We start from the raw sequence: 19,504 nt of genomic DNA, 5'->3' as shown, positions 1-19,504 counted from the left end.
GATACCCCTCGCCGATTTGTATGACCTTGAAATATATTGTTGAGGCCATGATTCTGAACAAATTTTTCTTATACATGTTACCGCCGCTCGACTTTCGTTTCCGAGATACACGCGAAAATAGTTTCTACATTACAAAAAAAAAAGTAGTTACATCTTATTCCGATCTTTATACTACCCCCTTCCTAAGTAGCAACAAAATTATGTTTTAGAACCAGTTAAGCCTGAACTAACAAGGGAAGATCCCGAAGCCGAAAATTCGAAAAATTCTGAAACTTTGTTTACAAGGCAATTTTTGTTTGCTGCCCAAATTCACTCGAAAGGGGTGGAATTAACCCCCGAAAATTCGGCTATTTTCCAATTTTGTGTCATAACTCGCCAAATGTAAGAGATAGAAAAGAAATTCAAGACAAAAGTTACTTCTTTTAATTAGATCTATCATTTGGTAAAACAATTACTTTACAGTTCACGAGTTATAACAGAAAATCGGAAAATAACCGGATTTTCAGGGGTCAATTACACCCCCTTAGAGTGATTTTGGGCAGCAAACAAAAATTGCGTAGTAATCAGGGGGAAATTCCCTACATATTCACGAAGTTTCAGAATTCTTTGAATCTCTGGGTTCGGGATGTTCCCTTGTAAGCTTTGAACTAAAACCTAATTTTTTCGCTGGGAAGACGGTGCTTTCGAGAGCACCTGTTCGGTGTGTGAGGGCCACCGTCTAGCCCCGAACCTATACCGACACATCGGAAGCGATCAACACAAGTGTAGCTGATTCCGAATAAAAATCAAAATATTTTTATGAATATCTCGAAAACTAAAGCCGAGCGGCGGTAACATGTATAGGAGAAAGTTGTTCAGAATGATGAACTTTACAACATATTTTAAGGTCATCGACATCAGCGAGGTATGCCCTGTTCTATGTAAGTACCGAAGATACATCAGTGTGTTTTAGAAATCTTTCAAACATTCACTTTAAAAAGAACTACCATTGCCAGGTATCCTGTTTTATATACCACATCGTTTAATTGTATATTTTCTTCGTGTTTTCAATAATATGGAAATTACTCAGATGATCTGTTGTAAGTGCCTCACTCTGCATAAAAGATATTTACAAGTGTTTGTTAGAAAATATTCGAATACTATTAAGTTGAACGTACGAGACTATATAATTTGGACGTTCGTCAAAATTGATCACACTGCGCGAAGGAATCTGAATGTTTTATTATAGCCACCCCCTTCCCCGTGTTATTACCACCACCACTTGACCACCGAACACATATTTCCATGTGATTTTGATGTTTTACTGTGTTAATTTGTCTGAGAACAGGAGCTGGATAAAATAGTGTAAAGTATGAAAGCAATTTTTTCGAAGTTGGAGTAAACGTGCAGTTCATTAACAGTTGTAAAAATACAAGCAGCTAACGGAGGAATTCTGTTCAGAACGGTGTCGTAACATTATCAATATCCGATGTTACATAATAAACTTTGTCCTTTTAGTTTCTCCTTTACCATACACGAATGTGTACACGTATTCGATATACAGAGAGTTCATCTTATTATCCACCACTTTTTAACCGCTTACGATAATTTAAGAGGGATATATAAAATTAATCTTTTTTTAACCGCTATTAAAAAATTTCGTTATTAACCCTTCGTGGTCACACGGGGTGTATTGTACCCCAGGAATAATTTTCGAGTTAAAATGTCGCGTCTTTAAGAGTTCCAAAGGGGATTTATCGCAAGGAACAGAAAATAAAAATCGCTTTCCACAACCGTGGAAAATCGCTCATTTTCAACTACAAACTTTATCACATCAAAATTTACATTTCTAGAAAAAAAGACTAAATTACACCATGCTTGTATAAGTGTATATACGTATAGTACTTTTAGTTATCACTGAAAAGTTAAAAGATTCAAAAACACGAAAATCGTAACTGAAAAAATGACGCTGGGGTAAAGTGAATCCCCTGTGACCAACTTGTGATTATAAGAAGGTGTGACCACGAAGGGTTAAAACACTGTGTTACATTGATCCTTTAAACAAGCACCATTCTATTTTGTTCATTTAGTCTTATAAATGAGGCAAAAGTAGTGCGTAATGTAAAAAAAACGTATAATATTTTTAGGAAATTGATATATTATATTTAATGTATTCATTAGACCGAATTGATAATAGTAAACTGAATTACCTACCAATAGATAGAATAATGTTTGGGGACGTACTTTCATGCCAGGTGCTTAGAAGTGGTTTACACAAAGAGCGCTTGATCTTATAAAAAATTTCATTCACGGTCAAAAACTGATTGATTTTCATACAACTCTTTGCTGTTTAATTAAAAATGAGTTAAGTGATTAAAAGATCGTGGATACTGTTACGATGAGCACCCTGTACAAAATTAAATGATCACTGGGATGATGGGTTTCATGTATGTAATAATACACAACAGAAAATGCAAGCATTGACAGTGGATTGTAATTGTACTTTAATTATTTCACACTTAACACTTTGAGTGGCGCAAAGTTTAACGAAATACTGTTTCAAATCGGTCAGGCTTTGTTTAGCACATACCTCGATGCTGATGAAAATTTAAATTTCTGTAGTTTTTGTTAGATCTTTGTGATAGTTTTGTCAATGATTGAGCTGTTTTTTTGACGAAGGTGAGTCCAAATACAATCTTATTTGGGTTATTTTTAATTATGCGTTATTCGATTTACTTCTGGATTCTGCGGACCAATTATACAGGGCGTTCTGCAACGAGTAGTAGAAACACAAAGGAGGTGATTTTATGTACAAAAATAAATCGAAAATATAGAATTTTTTTTATAGGAACCCGAATTCTCGAGGCAATTGATTTTGAAAAGTCTTTAGGTACGTGTACACCTGATTAAAATTTGGCAGAATGCAACAGTAAATATGCTACAATTGCAGCTAAATTAAAATCTCGTGCAAAACCAAGATGAAATTGCTGAGTAACTTCTTTGGAACGACCTTTCGGCTTCAAGAATATCGATTTTGAAAATCTGTCAAGTACATGCGCGCTTAACTAAGAATCGGTTTCACTTTTGAAATTGATCTCGGAAATTTGATTTTTTAAAGAAAATTGTATTCTACATTCTCAACGTACTTTTGCGCGTAGAATCACCATCTGCACGGTTGTTCCACTCATTGCTAACACTTTGTATATCAAGTACGATTAAAAGTAGCCCGAACGCGGTTGAGTTCAGATTCACTTTTATCAGGAAAATCTCATCAATCCATTATTAGTCGATATTTTCAGGAAGATCTAAAAGAGAAGATATAAATTAGGATTTTCATTGTCGGATGACTCGTGAAGAAGTACAAAGTGTTTCAGAGTTACAAAGTTTTCAAATCAGGGGGAGTCTTGCACAATACTTTGGATGCTTTTAAAAAAATATCGACGTTAAAGCACGCCGAAGTCGTGCGTAGGATGGAAATACCTCGGCATGAAAACACGACGACGCCAGTCAAAGTGTTAAATCGCTCGGTATTGCATTAGGGTTTCGATTAAACGCGAATCATGGTGAAAATTGTAATTGTCTTAATTAAAAAGATACTGACACTGTTTCACGAAGAAAACTATCTTTATTCGGCTCCTTTATGACTATTTTCTTGTGTATAGTTGTCTGCCCTTCTTCGCTTCGTAGATTGTACGCAGCACTATATCTTTTTTCTGCACGATCGTGTATTATAAAGAATTCGTGTAATATATGTCACAGTAAACGGGCAAAAAGTACAGCATTTACGTTTCGCGTGAACGTACGGACTAGCGTATACAGATGAAAATTTCGCGTTTAGAGATCTTTCCTTGAATATGTTCCGCAAGATTCATCACTATACGGCATTGAACGGTTTTATGTAGTAGGTATAAAAAGAAGACGTTTTAAAGAGTCAAGGTCTGTTTTGTTAAAAGAGAAGGGGAAACTATTTTGTAAAGTTTCAAGAATATTTAAAAAAAATATTAATTGTACAGAGAAATAAGATGGAAAAATGAGAATATGATAAATCTTTAACAAAATATTTAAATTCAACTGTTAGTAGAAAAAATATTATACGTATGTATTAATGATCGTACAACAAGCTTTGTATTTTAAACTTTGCATCTTTATTTTTCATTTAAAAGCTTCACTATAATTCTTTAAAAAAATACGCAATAAGTGGTAGTAACAAATGACATAGAATTAAAATGTACATAATATTAATTCACAGCTGATGATATACGAAAATGTTATATAGTTAACACAAAATATGGACTTATTTTTTTTCTTCAAGTAACTTTATTATAATTTCATATTTTCATGTATTTCTGCATATCTTTAGGTCATTTGTTGATTAATTTTAACCATACATAAACTCAAAAAATTTAAATTCTATTTCATTATATCAAGTGTCTGATATTAATATTGTTATATTAATGAATCTCTCTTATGTTTAATATTTCTCAAATGATGAAATATTATACGTATAGAGAAATTTGATGTGTTTAGAATAACTTGTTCCATCACCATTTGTAACATTTATTTACTGTTATAACGTTATTATAACATTATTACATTAATTATCCATATACACCTGTGTGTTATTCATATACATACAATTAGTCTACATAAAACTCATATGAAAAACTACGTACAGTGCAGTGATTTAAAATTTATAATTTTTGCATTACGTTTAAGGTGATATTCAATTTTTAATCATTTCAGTGTGAATTATTAGTTTAATAACTTATTAACTCTATGTAGCAGATTTTACATTCCGTTGCACCATGTACTTTGTATAACACGCGTCTAATGTCTGCTATGTTGATGCACATATGTATAATAATACGGTAAAATTATTCAAAAAAAAAAAAAAAAAAAACAATAGATAAGATGATAGGAAATATCGCTTAAAAATATCGTTCAAAAACCATATTTTTCAGTTGTATACTTCTCTTTCTTACGCATAGGGGTAGGGGGTAGTTTCTGTTCTTTGCAGTTTGTACTTCCTGGAACGATATTTTCGTAACAAATACAAACAAAATTAAATTCAGAAAAATTATTTAGCGATGCTCAATTCTTCTCAACAATAATACCAATGAAAGTGCTTTACTACCTACGAATTTGTAATAGGCATTTGATTAGGTTTACAGGCTGTTGATCTCGTGAAGTGCCGTAAAGTGAAAGGATTTGCGAATAATTTGCACGTTAACGTAACTTCGAAGATATGTGATCGCAAAAGGGAATTGGAAACCACCGGAGGAGTAAACATTTTCTACAACATTTAGATGTGTATAATCCTGTGTTTAAACGTTAGAGGTACCTTTCATATGGAGCAATACTGCAATGTTGAATGTTCAATGTTCCCTAAGATTTTATCAATCCGTACGACTCTGCATACCGTCCTAAACATTGACAGAACGTAGGGTATTTTGTGTATGAAACGATACTTCTCGAAAAAGCATGATACTGTGCCGGCTTCTGTTAAAACTCGATAGCTCTGTACAGTTTGTTGGCCTCTTTTAATTGCTTTTCATGGACTTCGATCGAAATCTGTAATTTACGACATACCAGTATTTCAAGGGTATCATTTAACAAACGTCACGCTATCTCTTCTATGCCGACCAAGTGTAAGAGCAACACGAACATACATAATACCGATCGTGTTTCTCATCGTATTTAGTAGAAAAGGTACAATAGCATTAATTAGCCCTTCACACCGCTAAAAAGAAACGGGGACCGATTAAACGTTCGAGTCTACAGTAGATCCGTTTACTCTGAATGGAGCTAGTACTGCACGATAGTGCTGTTTGTCGTTAAATCCAACAGAAGGAAATACATGAAAAGTTAACGTAGAACCAAAAAAAAAAAGCATTCCTCGCGTTCGCTCGTGGTGTATCGGTGGTGCGTGGTAATATGACTGTAGTCAGAGCAAAAGATTTTGGCCGCTCAAGGCCACTGAGGAACTACCCCCACCGTATCGTTTAGCTACCCCCACGTCGCTTCGTTTCGTCTTTCTGCTGCGTCGAACGAGCGCGAAGGAGAAAGAAGGAAGTTCGACATGTTGTCGATCGCACAGGCGATAGCCAGGGGCCGTAACGAGACCGTTAACCCTTTCAGTACAATGTACAGTAATGGACACGTATACGTATTCAGTCTATGCGGGCAACGCTTATATCGGCGGTCAGCGAGTGCCGGCAACGAATGAGACTGGAGGATTTCTGCGCACCATGTACGCCAAGCGTTTCGACCTTCGTGCTAAAAGGGTTAAAAGTGGGGGTGGGGTCGTGCCTGGCGTGATTCCCAGTCGACGAAGTGACCTTGAGCGACCAAAGATCTTTTGCCCCGACTATAGCAAGAGCATTTGTTTGTTTGCGTTACGGAAGGAGGGGCCAGTGGCTACAGGTATCCAGGCTACGCTGTTAAGCTATGGGGGGCAGCAAGGGTTTGGTCGGTGCAGCATTGCCTCGCAAGGAAGCCTCGAGGATGACGAGTGCGACTCGAGCGAAGAACTTATAGGGAGCGCGGCTGGTGGGGGCCAGTCCGAGTCGCAGACTGTGGGACTTCAACCGAAACTGGCCCCGATCAGTGGCTCTATGGAGCCCACCACCGTTTTCAGGCTTCACTTTCTCGGCTCGGTTGAAGTTGAAGAGGAAGGGAGACGTAAGCGCCTTAACAACCACATAGTGCGGGAGGCTGTGACTAAGATCAAGGTCCGCCCTCCAACCCTTAGATGTATCAATATATTCTATGCTAATCGTTGTTATTCTTCCACCTCTCCTATCTGAACTTATTTATTTTCTTCTCTTCTTCTTTATTTATCCCCCGTTTTGCATTCCCCCCGACTTCAACTCTCCACCCCCTCTCCCCTCACTTTCTTTCACTGACAACGAGTGATCGAATCTTACGGACTTCTCTGACTCGAGTTTTTCATGTTCCATCGTAGAGTTTTATCCCTTCAAAGAGCAGCGTTCGTTTGATGCGTTGAACAATGAGCGACAATACGTTATCAGTCAGTTGCAGGGCTATTGGTAGCTTCGTAGATTTCATTCTCGAACAGCTGATGATTTTCTAAGGAAGGCTTGTCGGGAATGGGGCTTTCTAAAACTGAATCTTTGAATATTCGGAAAATCATGTCCCTGGGTAATCGTGATATTCAGCTTTTAAATGTTGTACGTTAATCTGTGCAGCAGCTTCGCTTTCTTTAGAAAAGTAAATACATTATAAATTCTATTTATGTTTTTTTTAAATGTCCAAATTGAATACTAAGTGCTTAGTCAAGGATGATTTGTTTAACAGTTATAGTAATATTGAAAATTGTAATGTGGAGAGTCAATTTTCATTAAAGGTGTATTCATGTGTAAATTTAGAATGGCCAGTTAGTGTCAATAAAAAGAATATAAATATGAACTGCATCATTGAGATAGTGAGTATCTTTATTCGTTACATTACACATGTAGACAAGTTGGAAATGCTCCTACTTTTGGGGTAGAAATTTTGGATGTAAGCTGTTAATAAAATAGTTAATAATAGTTATGTAGAATATGAATCATTAACAATTCTGCATAACTATTATTATTTATTCCACGTTAATGAAGTAGACTTTTGTATTAGAGACGTGAAGAAACTCTTGAACCAATAAACATGTTGATTTCCTTTCTATTAACCAAGCAACTTCTGTATATAACATTCTGTTTTAGCTTGATTTGTAGGAACAGTTTTCAATCCCCCAACTTCGATGAGCGATTTCAACCCCTGAACATGAATGCCTGCTAATGAAAAAATCAGTACGTGTTTGTTTAATGTTTTCGGGCGGTGGCGGACTGGCCGGGATGTCAGCTTCCCCGATGGCAAGTGGTCCCTGTGGGCCCCTGATGAAGTGGGCCTCCTTAAATATCAGACATGTTAAAAATGTTAATGAACTTTTAGTAGCTTGGAAATATAATAGAAGTTCCAATATTATTACTGTATGCAACTGAAATTTACATTGTATTAGTAGTTTAACCCGGCAGTGCACACTGGGGGTCACCCACCCCTAGAAAATCTTATCGCCGTCTGTTATTTCTTTAGCAATGAAGTTGACACTCAGTTTAGCTTTCAGATACATTGTTTGGATTTAGTATATATATAAAACTTAAATTGTTTGTTTATTAATATTCTTTGTCGTATACTATGGAGTAATGCTAATGTTCGTGAAGATCTATGTTGTGTGAGTGTCAATAAAGAGTCAAAACCAAATTTTTCTATATCGTGGTTAATCAATGTTACTTTTCACTGGGGGTCCATGAACACCCCACGCGTATTCTTGTGTTTCAAAAGTGTACGTGTGCACTGCCGGGTTAAATGATAGCCTTAGATTTTTAGACCCAGTCCGCCACTGTTTTCGGGTACTTTATCTATGTGCCAAGTGTTATTAAAATCGGCGTGTATCGGGTGGCCGACGTTCCCTGTAAGTGAAGTTTATACCAATTGAAGAGTATTAATACGATACCTTTTTATATAAAAATTGATTACATTATGCTTTCTTTAGAAAAGTATCAATCGTTTGGAGTCGATAGGTTTGAGGGTCTTGTTACGTTTAATTCATTGTAAGTATTAGGGAATAACAACAGAAGACGAGCCCGAAGTAGTTTCGTCAATGTTTGACGCATTAAATTTCTGTGTAATATTCTTACCTGTATGATGTACGATGGCAGTACCTTATTCTTTTTATACATTTATTAAGTATGTATGTCTCTGATATATTCATGTTTTTAACATTTATTAATCATGTACTCTGTACTTGCCCTTTTTTCATTTATTAAATTTATACTAGGAAATAAACTTTCTTCACATTGCATGCGATTCGGTAGTATAGTATAAAATTGAATTAATATGGAAACAGGTTTATCCATTATTGGCGTGATGCTACTGTAAATCTTATATGATGCTCACAATCGGTATCATTTTGGCGTCATTATTTTACACTCGATTATGCAAGAATACTTTATAACAGAAGGGTAATAATTATACAAAATGAACTCGAAAACACAATAATTTTAGGAAACCACGTCTTCTTTGAGGCGAAAAATAAATTGTTGCAGAAACTACGCATGTTTAAAAATATCAGTATAGCGTGGTTAATATTACGATTAAAACAATGCCTATGTGATGCATGATACTTTGCATATAATGCATAAGGTGCATAAGAGCGCACGGTCAGGTATGGAAGAAATTATTAAAAAAATATGAAATTTTGTTCTTTACGTGAAATGAAACAGACATTGTCCGTGCGCAATCACTTTTATGCTTTGGTGAATTGGAAAGACAATCTCGTTTAAAAGAAAAGAACACTTAAAGACACATGTAGGATTTTAAAAAAGAATTATTCCCTTTTGAATACATATCCATATGGTTTATTTAAAAAAATACTTTTTCGTTTTTTTTTTATTCGCATTACTTTGTAAGACTTCATAAGATTCGTGTTCCGAAATAGCTAAAGGATTATAACAAACAATTATGTTCAATACTATATTAATATTTATAATATACCGCATTTGTAAGAAGACTATACCTAAAGAGGAACCAAATGGTCTTCTAGATTAGCTAATAATTTTCTTTGTTTAAAAATCGTCTAGACATACTCGTTGCCAGTGAAAATGGGTGCAATTAAACATAATTAATCAAATAAATCGTACTTTAATATATCATATCTTTCGTAATATTGCGTGCCACATTTGATTAGGTTTTCTCAGCAAACTCTCAGGTTTACAGAAGAACTTTCAACTATTCGCAGTGCTGATATATTATCGTTTTTTAAATTTCAGTACTGAAAAGATACAAGTGGACGTTAGCTCTTTTTTGTCGAGTTTACTGAAAACTGCATTTTCAATGTTGCGCATCCTTTCTTGCAGTAATTTCTGTTCTGTATATTACCGATCGTCTTGTTCAATTAATTAATCCTTTTCTTTATTTTATTGTACATGCTGCTTCCTCGTGATAGGCATTGGTACGTATACTTCCACATTACTATTCAACTTGCTTAATATTTAACAAGGATTAAAAATTCTTAAGGTATAAATGGGAGGCGGGAGTAAAAGAGTTTCGTCGCTTTAAAAAAATATACATATATATATATTTCAAATCATACAGATGAAACACAATTACCAATATACGATGCAATGATATCCAAACTCGTACAAGATTAAGAACCAAGTAGATATACACAGTAGAGTGCAGTTGGAAATGAAAAACATTAGAATCGATCTGATATGTTTTGAAATGAAAACAGGATTACAAGGATGCTCTCTAGGGTTTCAGCCATTGTTCAACGCTTCTTTCGATATGTATATACGCAAAGTGCATTTGATTCCCTCCGATTAACGGCACTCACACAATGAAGGAGGCGGCCCCTCTTAGACTCGGTGCAGACGAGCGGTTTGCGGCAGTTTGCCGTCGTGGAATTTTAATAATACTGCAGCAAAACATACATATTTTATATATCTTTCCATATACATATATGTACTGCCAGACATTATATTGACGCGGCTAGAAACTGCCGCAGACCGCTCGTTTGCACCGGGCCTTAGGCGCTCCCTACATACAGGGTCATCCGTTAAAACTGCAACCTGCGCGCGCGCGAACAGACGAAAATGGCAACACCGCCTCGCAGACGCACTCCACCACAACCATTCACCGGCCGGCATTCAGAAGGTTCTCTTTCAAATTAACGTCGCTAAGAGCTATTTGAAATTTCCCGACCCGGGTTGAAGAATTTAGGGCCTTTTTTCGTGTAACTTTTAAACTGTAAAAGATATCGAAATGCAATTTGCGCCGAAAAATGAGGAAACATTATTCCCTTTTAATGATGAATAATTTAAAATATTTTACATTTACTTAATTTTTCTTTTATCAATTTTTTTAATCGTAATTGTTGTGAAAAGCTTTTGCAAGCTGTTTATTCGATACTGTATTTAATGTTCTTTTTAAAATTCATGGTGTTGATAAACAATGGGCTAAATCAGGGGTGCACAGGGAGCCGTGTTTAGCGCCTAGCTGCGAGCAACCCGCCTGGCCCATTGCTAAGGTTAGAATCGGTGAGGAAAACTGCAGTAGTGTACGCGCATTTGGTATGACTTGAACTCAGCTATATACACTACTGCAGTTCTCCTCACCGATTCTAACCTTAGGAACAGGACAGGCGGGTTGCTCGCAGCTAGGCGCTAAGAACGGCTCCCTGTGCACCCCTGGGCTAAATAGTTGTTTCTGTATCATTACTTTCATAAATTGAGAAATTAAATTTTTATTCAATTATGTGTTAGTTTTGGAAACCTCAGAATCTATTGTTGTGGTTTCCTTTTTTTATTATCTTATCCTTAATGCAGTGCATGCATAGATCGGACGTAACGGATAGCTAATGAAACGTGTCTTTGATTGTAGCGGTGTTTGAATTTTTTAAATTTTTTTCTACAATTTTTTGGGTCTGAATGTGTCAGGCGGCGGTCAACCCCGTGTCGTAGCTAAAAAATTTTAAATTGAGACGGATACGAGACCAGTCGACATTGTTTTCATACCTAATTACAGTAACTTGGGGTGCGATTAGTAAACCGATTATAAAAGCGGAGCGCGCCTCGATTAATTCCCAATAGCTCTTTGCAACGTTAATTTGAAAAAAAAACCATCCTAAAATCTCTCGAAGCTCGGGCATCGCTGCTGTCCAGCGATCGCGCTGGTGAAGGGATATAATACAAAATTAATTTTGCATAATTTGCGTTCTACCTGTATGAAAATAGTACAAATTAATTGGTGACGTTCTCTTTTTCATTTTTAGGATCGTGTACGGCGGTAAATTATATTGTCATTTAACTGTGTATCCATAATCCTAAAGGTAGTCCGATTTATGTCGTGTTTAAACGTCTCATTTTCATTAGAAGAACCTTACCAATCAATTCGTACTATTTTCATGAAGACAGGATGAAAATTATGCAAATTTAATTTTTTATTATAGGTATCTCCTAACTTTCCTTGTCATTCTGTTATGGTCCACTGAGCTTAAGACTTCAGGTGATGAAGGATGAGGATGAAAACGGTCGCACAAAAAAACTGCTGGGGCTGGGGTTACTACTGTACTGAGATATACATATGCACATATGTTGTGTACTACTGTATAATCAGCGCCTAAGAGGGGCCGCGTCCTTCACTGTGTGAGTGCGTTTAATCGGAGGGAGTCAAATGCACTTTAGTGTAAAGGAGAAAATAGCAGCTAAAACCATAGAGCATCCTTGTAACCCTGCTTTCATTTCAATATCATAACAGAACGATTTTAATGTTTTTTCATTTCCAACGTCGCTCTATCCAGACCGGAAATTTGTTACTAAATAGTGATATCTACATGCAGGCACCGGATGGCGAAACGCAACCAAGCACAGAAGTTGATCTATTCATCTCAACAGAAAAGATCATGGTCCTGAACACAGACCTGAAGGAGATTATGATGGATCATGCGTTAAGAACAATATCTTACATAGCAGATATTGGTGACGTTGTGGTGTTAATGGCAAGAAGACGATTCGTGCCCCACGAAATGGAAGAGGCACCGAAGATCAACAGAACCCCAAAGATGATCTGCCACGTGTTTGAGAGCGAAGAGGCTCGATTCATTGCGCAAAGCATTGGGCAAGCGTTCCAAGTAGCTTACATGGAGTTCCTCAAAGCAAATGGAATCGAGGATCACAGTTTCGTGAAGGAAATGGATTACCAAGAGGTACTGAATTCCCAAGAGATATTTGGCGACGAACTGCAGATGTTCGCCAAAAAGGAGATGCAAAAGGAGGTAATTTATCGAGTTCTCGTTCGTAATCCAAGTAAGCTTCTGCGCACTCGTCTAGGGAAAACTGCGATACATACGTATCTTCAGCGTAGCTATGCAGAGTAATGATGAAATTCAAATTGATACACGTTATCGACGCGCAATAGAGGAAGAATCTTTTTTTTTTCTTTTTTTTTTTGTTAAAAAGATACAACTCGTTTCATTTGCTTCACAATCTCAGGGGTTTTCCGTGCCGTATACTAAGGAGCTTCGCTGTTGCATGCTTACAGGTAGTGGTACCAAAGGCGAAGGGTGAAATTTTAGGTGTAGTGATTGTTGAATCTGGATGGGGTTCCATGCTACCAACGGTCGTAATCGCTAATTTGGCACCGGCTGGTGCGGCTGCCCGTTGTGGACAGTTAAACATTGGTGATCAGATAATAGCCATCAATGGCGTCTCGTTAGTTGGCTTGCCTCTATCCACTTGTCAGACTTACATCAAGAATTCGAAAAATCAGACGGTCGTTAAGCTAACCGTCGTCCCGTGCGCGCCAGTAGTCGAGGTTAAAATCAAACGGCCCGACACCAAGTATCAGTTAGGATTTAGTGTACAGAACGGAGTAATATGTAGTCTATTGAGAGGCGGGATCGCTGAAAGAGGAGGTGTTCGAGTGGGTCATAGGATTATCGAGATCAACAATCAAAGTGTCGTCGCTGTGCCGCACGAGAAGATCGTCAATCTTCTTGCCACATCCGTCGGCGAGGTACATATAAATCTTTCTCAAAGTTTCTAGTTTCTTTTTTTTTTTTACTTTGTTTTCAGTCAGCACTTTTGCATGCTTTGTCCCATTAGGCCTGCCTAACAGGGCTGATCGAGTACTCGAGAAAAGCGAGCCGAGTCGAGTACTCGTAAACACCGAGCGGCTCGAATGTACTTGGAACAGATCGACATTTTCGAGCAGACCTACTGTGTCGAGTAGTTTGAAGCTTGAACGTCTCGGGCAGTACGAGTGATTCGAATAGGAATTTTAGGAAATGTTTATCTACTACAGGGGTGCGCAGGGAGCCGTTTCTAGCGCCTAGCTGCGAGCAACCCGCCTGTCCCGTTGCTTAGGTCAGAATCGGTGAGGCGAACTGCTGTAGTGTACTTGCATTTGGTATGACTTGGACCCAGCTATATACACTTACGATACGAGCCTACGAGCACGCACGTACACTGCTGCAGTTCTCCTCACTGATAGAATCCTTAGCAACGGAACAGGCGGGTTGCTCGCAGCTTGGCGCTAAAAACGGCTCCCTGTGCACCCCTGATCTACTGGAATGTAAAAAGGGTTCTTAAGCGAGTATTCTCGTCTAGACGGGCGAGATCCTCTATTCTCTTTAGGGACGACCCACAAAAAAACTACGCAATTTTTACCGATAAGCATTATCCACACGTATTTACTAACCCTGATAGCCAGATCTGGGCAGCAGAATCTGACATCAGAACCGTAGTCGTCTGTGTCCGCAGATGGCTGCGTTCTGAGGTGCAGAGCCTGATGTCAGTGACGGCAGAATCTGCCACGGATCTGCTACCGATCTGACATCAGACTCTGCGCTCTCATGCCAGAGCCAGACCCTGCTACCAATCTGATGTCAGACTGGAGACAGATGGTTATCAGGGAACATTTCAGTAAGTTGTAAAAGAAACTCTGTCATATATTATAATAATTTACTGGAGATATAGGTTTTTCTCAAAACGGTGCGCACGATATCTCAACTTCTAGTGGGTCAATCTGGCCCATCTTTTTCGTACACCTTTAGAAAACATATAATTCTAGCCGGTAGCAGAATCATGGCGAAATAGTTTTTTTCACAAGTTTAAAGCCGTTTAAAGGAGAAAAAGATAAATTTTATATTCAATGTCCCGCCTTTTTGTGATTTTTTAATTTTTTTTCATAAATCTGCTACCGGCTATAGCCACACTCTTACTGATTAAGAATCCTTTTGGTTTTTTGGTTTTGGATCAGCGGAATAGCTGAAATCGTATGCACCATGAGGGAACTTTTTTTTCACACGCTTCACGAGATGACCCATATTTCTATTAATTATTATTATTATATATGGCTGAAATTTTTGTTACAACTAAGTGAAACGTTAATAAATACGTGTGGATAATGCTCATCGATGAAAATTGTATAGTTGTTTTGTGCATCGCCTCTAAAGAAACGCAAAAAAAAGGCCTTCTAGATGAGAATACCCCCTTAATAATGTGAATAATAATTAAAAGATAAACTCTGCATGATAATATTCTGTAACGATTGAAAATAAGTACTAAATTCAAATCTCTACTTTTTTATATTCTCATACATGTACGACGATGTATTTATATACTTCTTTATTTTATGTTTCTTTTCTTTTTATTTTTTTTTGCCTTCGCGTGCGTTATATTTCTGTCGCGTCACTGTTAACACAAGGTGTTTTACAGATTAGTATTGCGATCTTACATTAATTACATAAAAAATTAAAATGGAAAATGCAAGATCTAGATATTCAAACATGTACAAGTACTTCACAATCATTTGATTATTTATTTATACTTAGTCATTTATTATGAGTAGCACCGTTTGTTAACACTGGCGCGACAGAAATATAACGCACACGAAGAAGGCAGAAAATAAAAAAGTAAGAAGGAAAGATAGATAAAATAAAGAGATGTATATGAATGCGTTCGTACATACATGAAAAAGCTGAAAAAGAAGAGATTTGAATTTAGTACATATTTTGAATAGTTACAAAATATTTTCACTTAGAGCTTACATTGTAATTATTCACATTATTAAGAACCATTATTTGCATTCCAGTAGATAAATATTTCCTGAATTATTCGAATCATTCGTACTGCCTGAAACGTGCAAGCTTCAAGCTACTCGACACAGTCGGTCTGCTCGAATCTGTCGATCTGCTCCAAGTACATTTGAGCTACTCGGTTCTTTTCGAGTCATTCGATTTTTACAAGTACATGGCTCGGCTCGGAAATCAAGGCTCGGTTTTGTTCGGATTTCGAGTTGCTTGAGTATTCGAGTACTCGAGCAGCCCTAGAGTCTATGTAGCATGTGCTCTGAAAAGTCAGTTGTAATTGATCCACTGATTTGATATCTGAAGTTCTTGGACTTAAATGGCAAAAGTCGAGGCACTCGAATGATGCCAGATCAGTAACTATTATTAATTATCCTTGAAGGATAATAGTTTCAATAGCATTGCAGTTGACTTCATCAGTGGTCTCAAAACACACTGACACAGCGATTGTCATTTTATCTTCAGACCCCTGATGAAGCTGCAACACTGGTGAGATATTATTCTTAATTAATAATATCATCGGGTCATTACTCTGAAAAGGACGCCGCTTAGGTGAAAGCCTCTTACGTTAGTGTTATTTAATTGTTCAGAACATTGTATAATATAATATGGATTTTATTTTCAATTAGTCTGTAGTAGTAATGCTATTATATCTGTTATAACAATGTTCCTTTAATTATTAGACAAAATATTTCTTGCGTAGTGACAGAATTGAATACAACTGAGGGAAACAGTGCAGCTTCAAAGTTTAATAGTTACACACTTGTAAAGGTTTTACATGCTTAAGGACACTTATACGTGAATAGTCTTCAACTAATCATTGTTTTTCACATACATACTTAAATTCTGTACATTTATTTTAAGAATGCATAAGTTTTGTACGTAGTAATAACATGCATGCGTTAGTAATATTATAGTAAGAATGTACAGAAAAAATTGGAAGCTTCTTAGCTGAAATCTTTTTCGAAAAGTGTGTACTTAAAGTTACGCGTAAAAAATTCTTTCTATAACCGTTTGATTAAAAATTCCTGAGAAACCTAGTAGAACCAGAGGCACAATTTGTAATTTTAAGATATTCCCCAAATAGTTAAGCACCTATTAACCCTCATGACTCTAACGGTTTGAGAAACTATAGTCGAAAAATACGTAATTTTAGCAATATTTGCTAACGTGCTCACGTACAAGTGCCTTTGAGCTTATTCTTGAAACAAAAAACATACTGGAAAGGAGAAAATGAATGCACTCCTCACATTAATTAAAGGAACACCTCTAGGAACCCGAAAAATAGGGGCAAGTTCACATGGTCATAACTCCGGCAAAAATAGTCGTATCGATATTTTGAAAATATGGTTTGAAAGCGTGGAATCCCTACTTTCAGCTGTTTTTTTTCAGATTTTAGCTGCATTGCTTTTCGGCAAAGTTATAACGATATAAAGAGCACTTGGTGAATTTTAAAAAAATTTCTTCAACTTGCGAAAATTCCACGGGGAGTATGAAAGTTTTTACACAAATTCCATTTACACCAGTCGAATGTGGCTACTTTCCTGTGTAAAAGAAGGTAATAAATTTCTTGTGCTATTTTTTTAACCGAGTTTTTCAACTTTGAAGCAAAAACCGTTTTTTTTTACTTTAGTTGCTTCTAGCAAGCGAAGGAATCATTGTAGAACGTTCATGAAAATAGCAATAGAAAGATTAGTCTTTTCTCTTTAAGACGCATCTTTGACTTATTCGATTGGGATACAATTTCGGTCTACGATGTCCTTCCGAAAATATGCTTAAAAATTGCACGAATTCCATTTTTTCTAAGAAAATATCGCAGCGGGTTCCGGTGGAACGCAAAAGAATCGGCAGACTCTCTGCTTTAAAACGAGTTTAAGACAATGATGTTCCGGTTATCCCTCGCGGAGATACAGCGAGTTGGAGAAAATTGGAATTTGTGCAATTTTTAAGCATATTTTCGAAAAGACATCATAGACCGAAATTTTAACCAACTCGTAAAAGCCAACGATGCGTCTTAAAGAGAAAAGACTAATCTTTCTATTGCTATTTTCATGAACGTTCTACGATGATTCCTTCGCTTGCTAGAAGCAACTAAAGTAAAAAAAAAAACAGTTTTTGCTTCAAAGTTGAATAACGCGGTCAAAAAAAATCGCACTAGAAATTTATTACCTTCTTTTACACAGGAAAGTAACCGCTTTCGACTGGTGTAAATGGAATTTGTGTATAAAATTTCATACTCCCCGTGGAGAACTTTCGCAAGTTGAAGAAATTTTTTTAAAATTCACCAAGTGCTCTTTATATCGTTATAATTTTGCTGAAAAGCAATGCAGCTAAAATCTGAAAAAAAAACAGCTGAAAGTAGGGATTCCACCCTTTCAAACCATATTTTCAAAATATCGATACGACTATTTTTGCCGGAGTTATGACCATGTGAACTTGCCCCTATTTTTCCGGTTCCTAGAGGTGATCCTTTAATTAATGTGAGGAGTGTATTATAAACTTTTAATTGATGAATTTTACAAGTCCATTCAAACGGAGGAGCTTCGCGGGACAACACAGAGAACTCGGCCAATTTTTAATATTTCTGTACAATATTTATACAATATAATGATTAATACACGCCCGAAACATAAGAAGTTTAGAAATAATTTTCAACCTCGTAGTATTATAAAAAAAAAATCGTGAAATTTGGTGCTGATTTGAGCGCCTCAGGGTGGCGTAACCCCTTAATATGTAGAGTGCTGCAGTCTCAATTTTGATTGTTATAATATATTTATTATTTGTGGACTTCAATGTGTGCTTACGTGTGTACGTTAGCAACGTTTTTCGCTCTATGGTTTATTTTTAAAGCACTACTTTTGCATGGATTATTTATTTACTAAAACATACCTATAGCAGGCGCGCGTACGCATACAGTATAAATGACTGTGGAAACACGTGTAATTTCCAATGCTAAACTGTTGTAGAAGGAGATCTACTAAGTTGTAAACGATATATTATGTAGCATTCAGTACTTAATTTTGTCATACCTGTATCTGGACCACGCAAATTGCAATGTGAAAAAGGAGGGCCTAGTAGATGGGGCAGAAAAAAGAACCGTTCAATGTCAAAGTATTCGTTGCGTTTCAATAATTCCAAGAGTCTTTCACATTTTAATCTATTACCCGTTAAGCGCCTGTGATCATGGTAATCCTTGTTGAGCAGAATTTTTCTAAACACGAGGGCAGGGAACCGATGGCCCTCGCGTTTTCCTCCCGCTTGAGCAAGCGTCAAGTTCACGTGGTCTAGGTGCACTTAAGATATTTTTACGCTAATGGTATCGTTTCTTGTGTGTAGAACTTAATAACAACATTATACTGCGATCATACTAATAGGTAATGTCTATTTGCTAATTCGTTTTTGGAGTAGTGCCTTTTAAAAACTTGGAAATTTTAAACTTCCAGTCCCAAACAGTTCCCATTATCGTATGCTGGAATAACTGTTAAATGCATAGAGTGCTAAAAAATTATAAGAAATCGAAAAGTTCTTCAGTATCTTGCAATCTGTGGTTCCGTTTTGAAAATATAACGAATTAACATTTAGGAACCTTACTTCACTCAGAAAGTTTAGAATACCTGAGTAATTGAGGAACATAAGAGAATAGATTAATGGTATACCAGGATTCACTAGAAAATGCCTAATTAGCGTTGCATTTCTTTACTGGCTGTTATCTCTATTAAAGAGTACAGTAGATATTGTCCAAATATTCTCCACAACAAAATAATCAGAGGAAATGTTGAAGAAAACATCAAATAACAAAAAAACATATTTGTAAGCAATGATAGCCCTATTTTTCTGATCTTACTCCATACTAATTCCATCAAAGTCGGGTGCATATTATTT

General features: G+C 36.6%; 1 protein-coding gene across 10 annotated transcripts in view; it reads left to right on the top strand.

Moving 5' to 3' along the window:
* Positions 1-19,504, top strand: part of LOC143368957 (uncharacterized) — a 69,406-nt gene that overhangs the window by 35,596 nt on the left and 14,306 nt on the right. For 7 of the 10 annotated variants that reach the window (XM_076812232.1, XM_076812242.1, XM_076812223.1 and 4 more), the window contains 2 exons: positions 12,374-12,808; positions 13,075-13,548. In XM_076812232.1, coding sequence (XP_076668347.1) covers positions 12,374-12,808; positions 13,075-13,548 — 909 coding nt within the window. Of the gene's footprint in view, positions 1-6,383; positions 9,981-12,373; positions 12,809-13,074; positions 13,549-19,504 lie in introns of those variants that run through there. The other 3 variants (XM_076812307.1, XM_076812276.1, XM_076812285.1) reach the window with 3 other exon arrangements.

The sequence above is a fragment of the Andrena cerasifolii genome, chromosome 1 (genome assembly GCF_050908995.1).
Source record: "Andrena cerasifolii isolate SP2316 chromosome 1, iyAndCera1_principal, whole genome shotgun sequence".
NCBI classification, from domain to species: Eukaryota; Metazoa; Arthropoda; class Insecta; order Hymenoptera; family Andrenidae; genus Andrena; species Andrena cerasifolii.
This window is presented reverse-complemented; position numbering and strand designations above follow the sequence as displayed.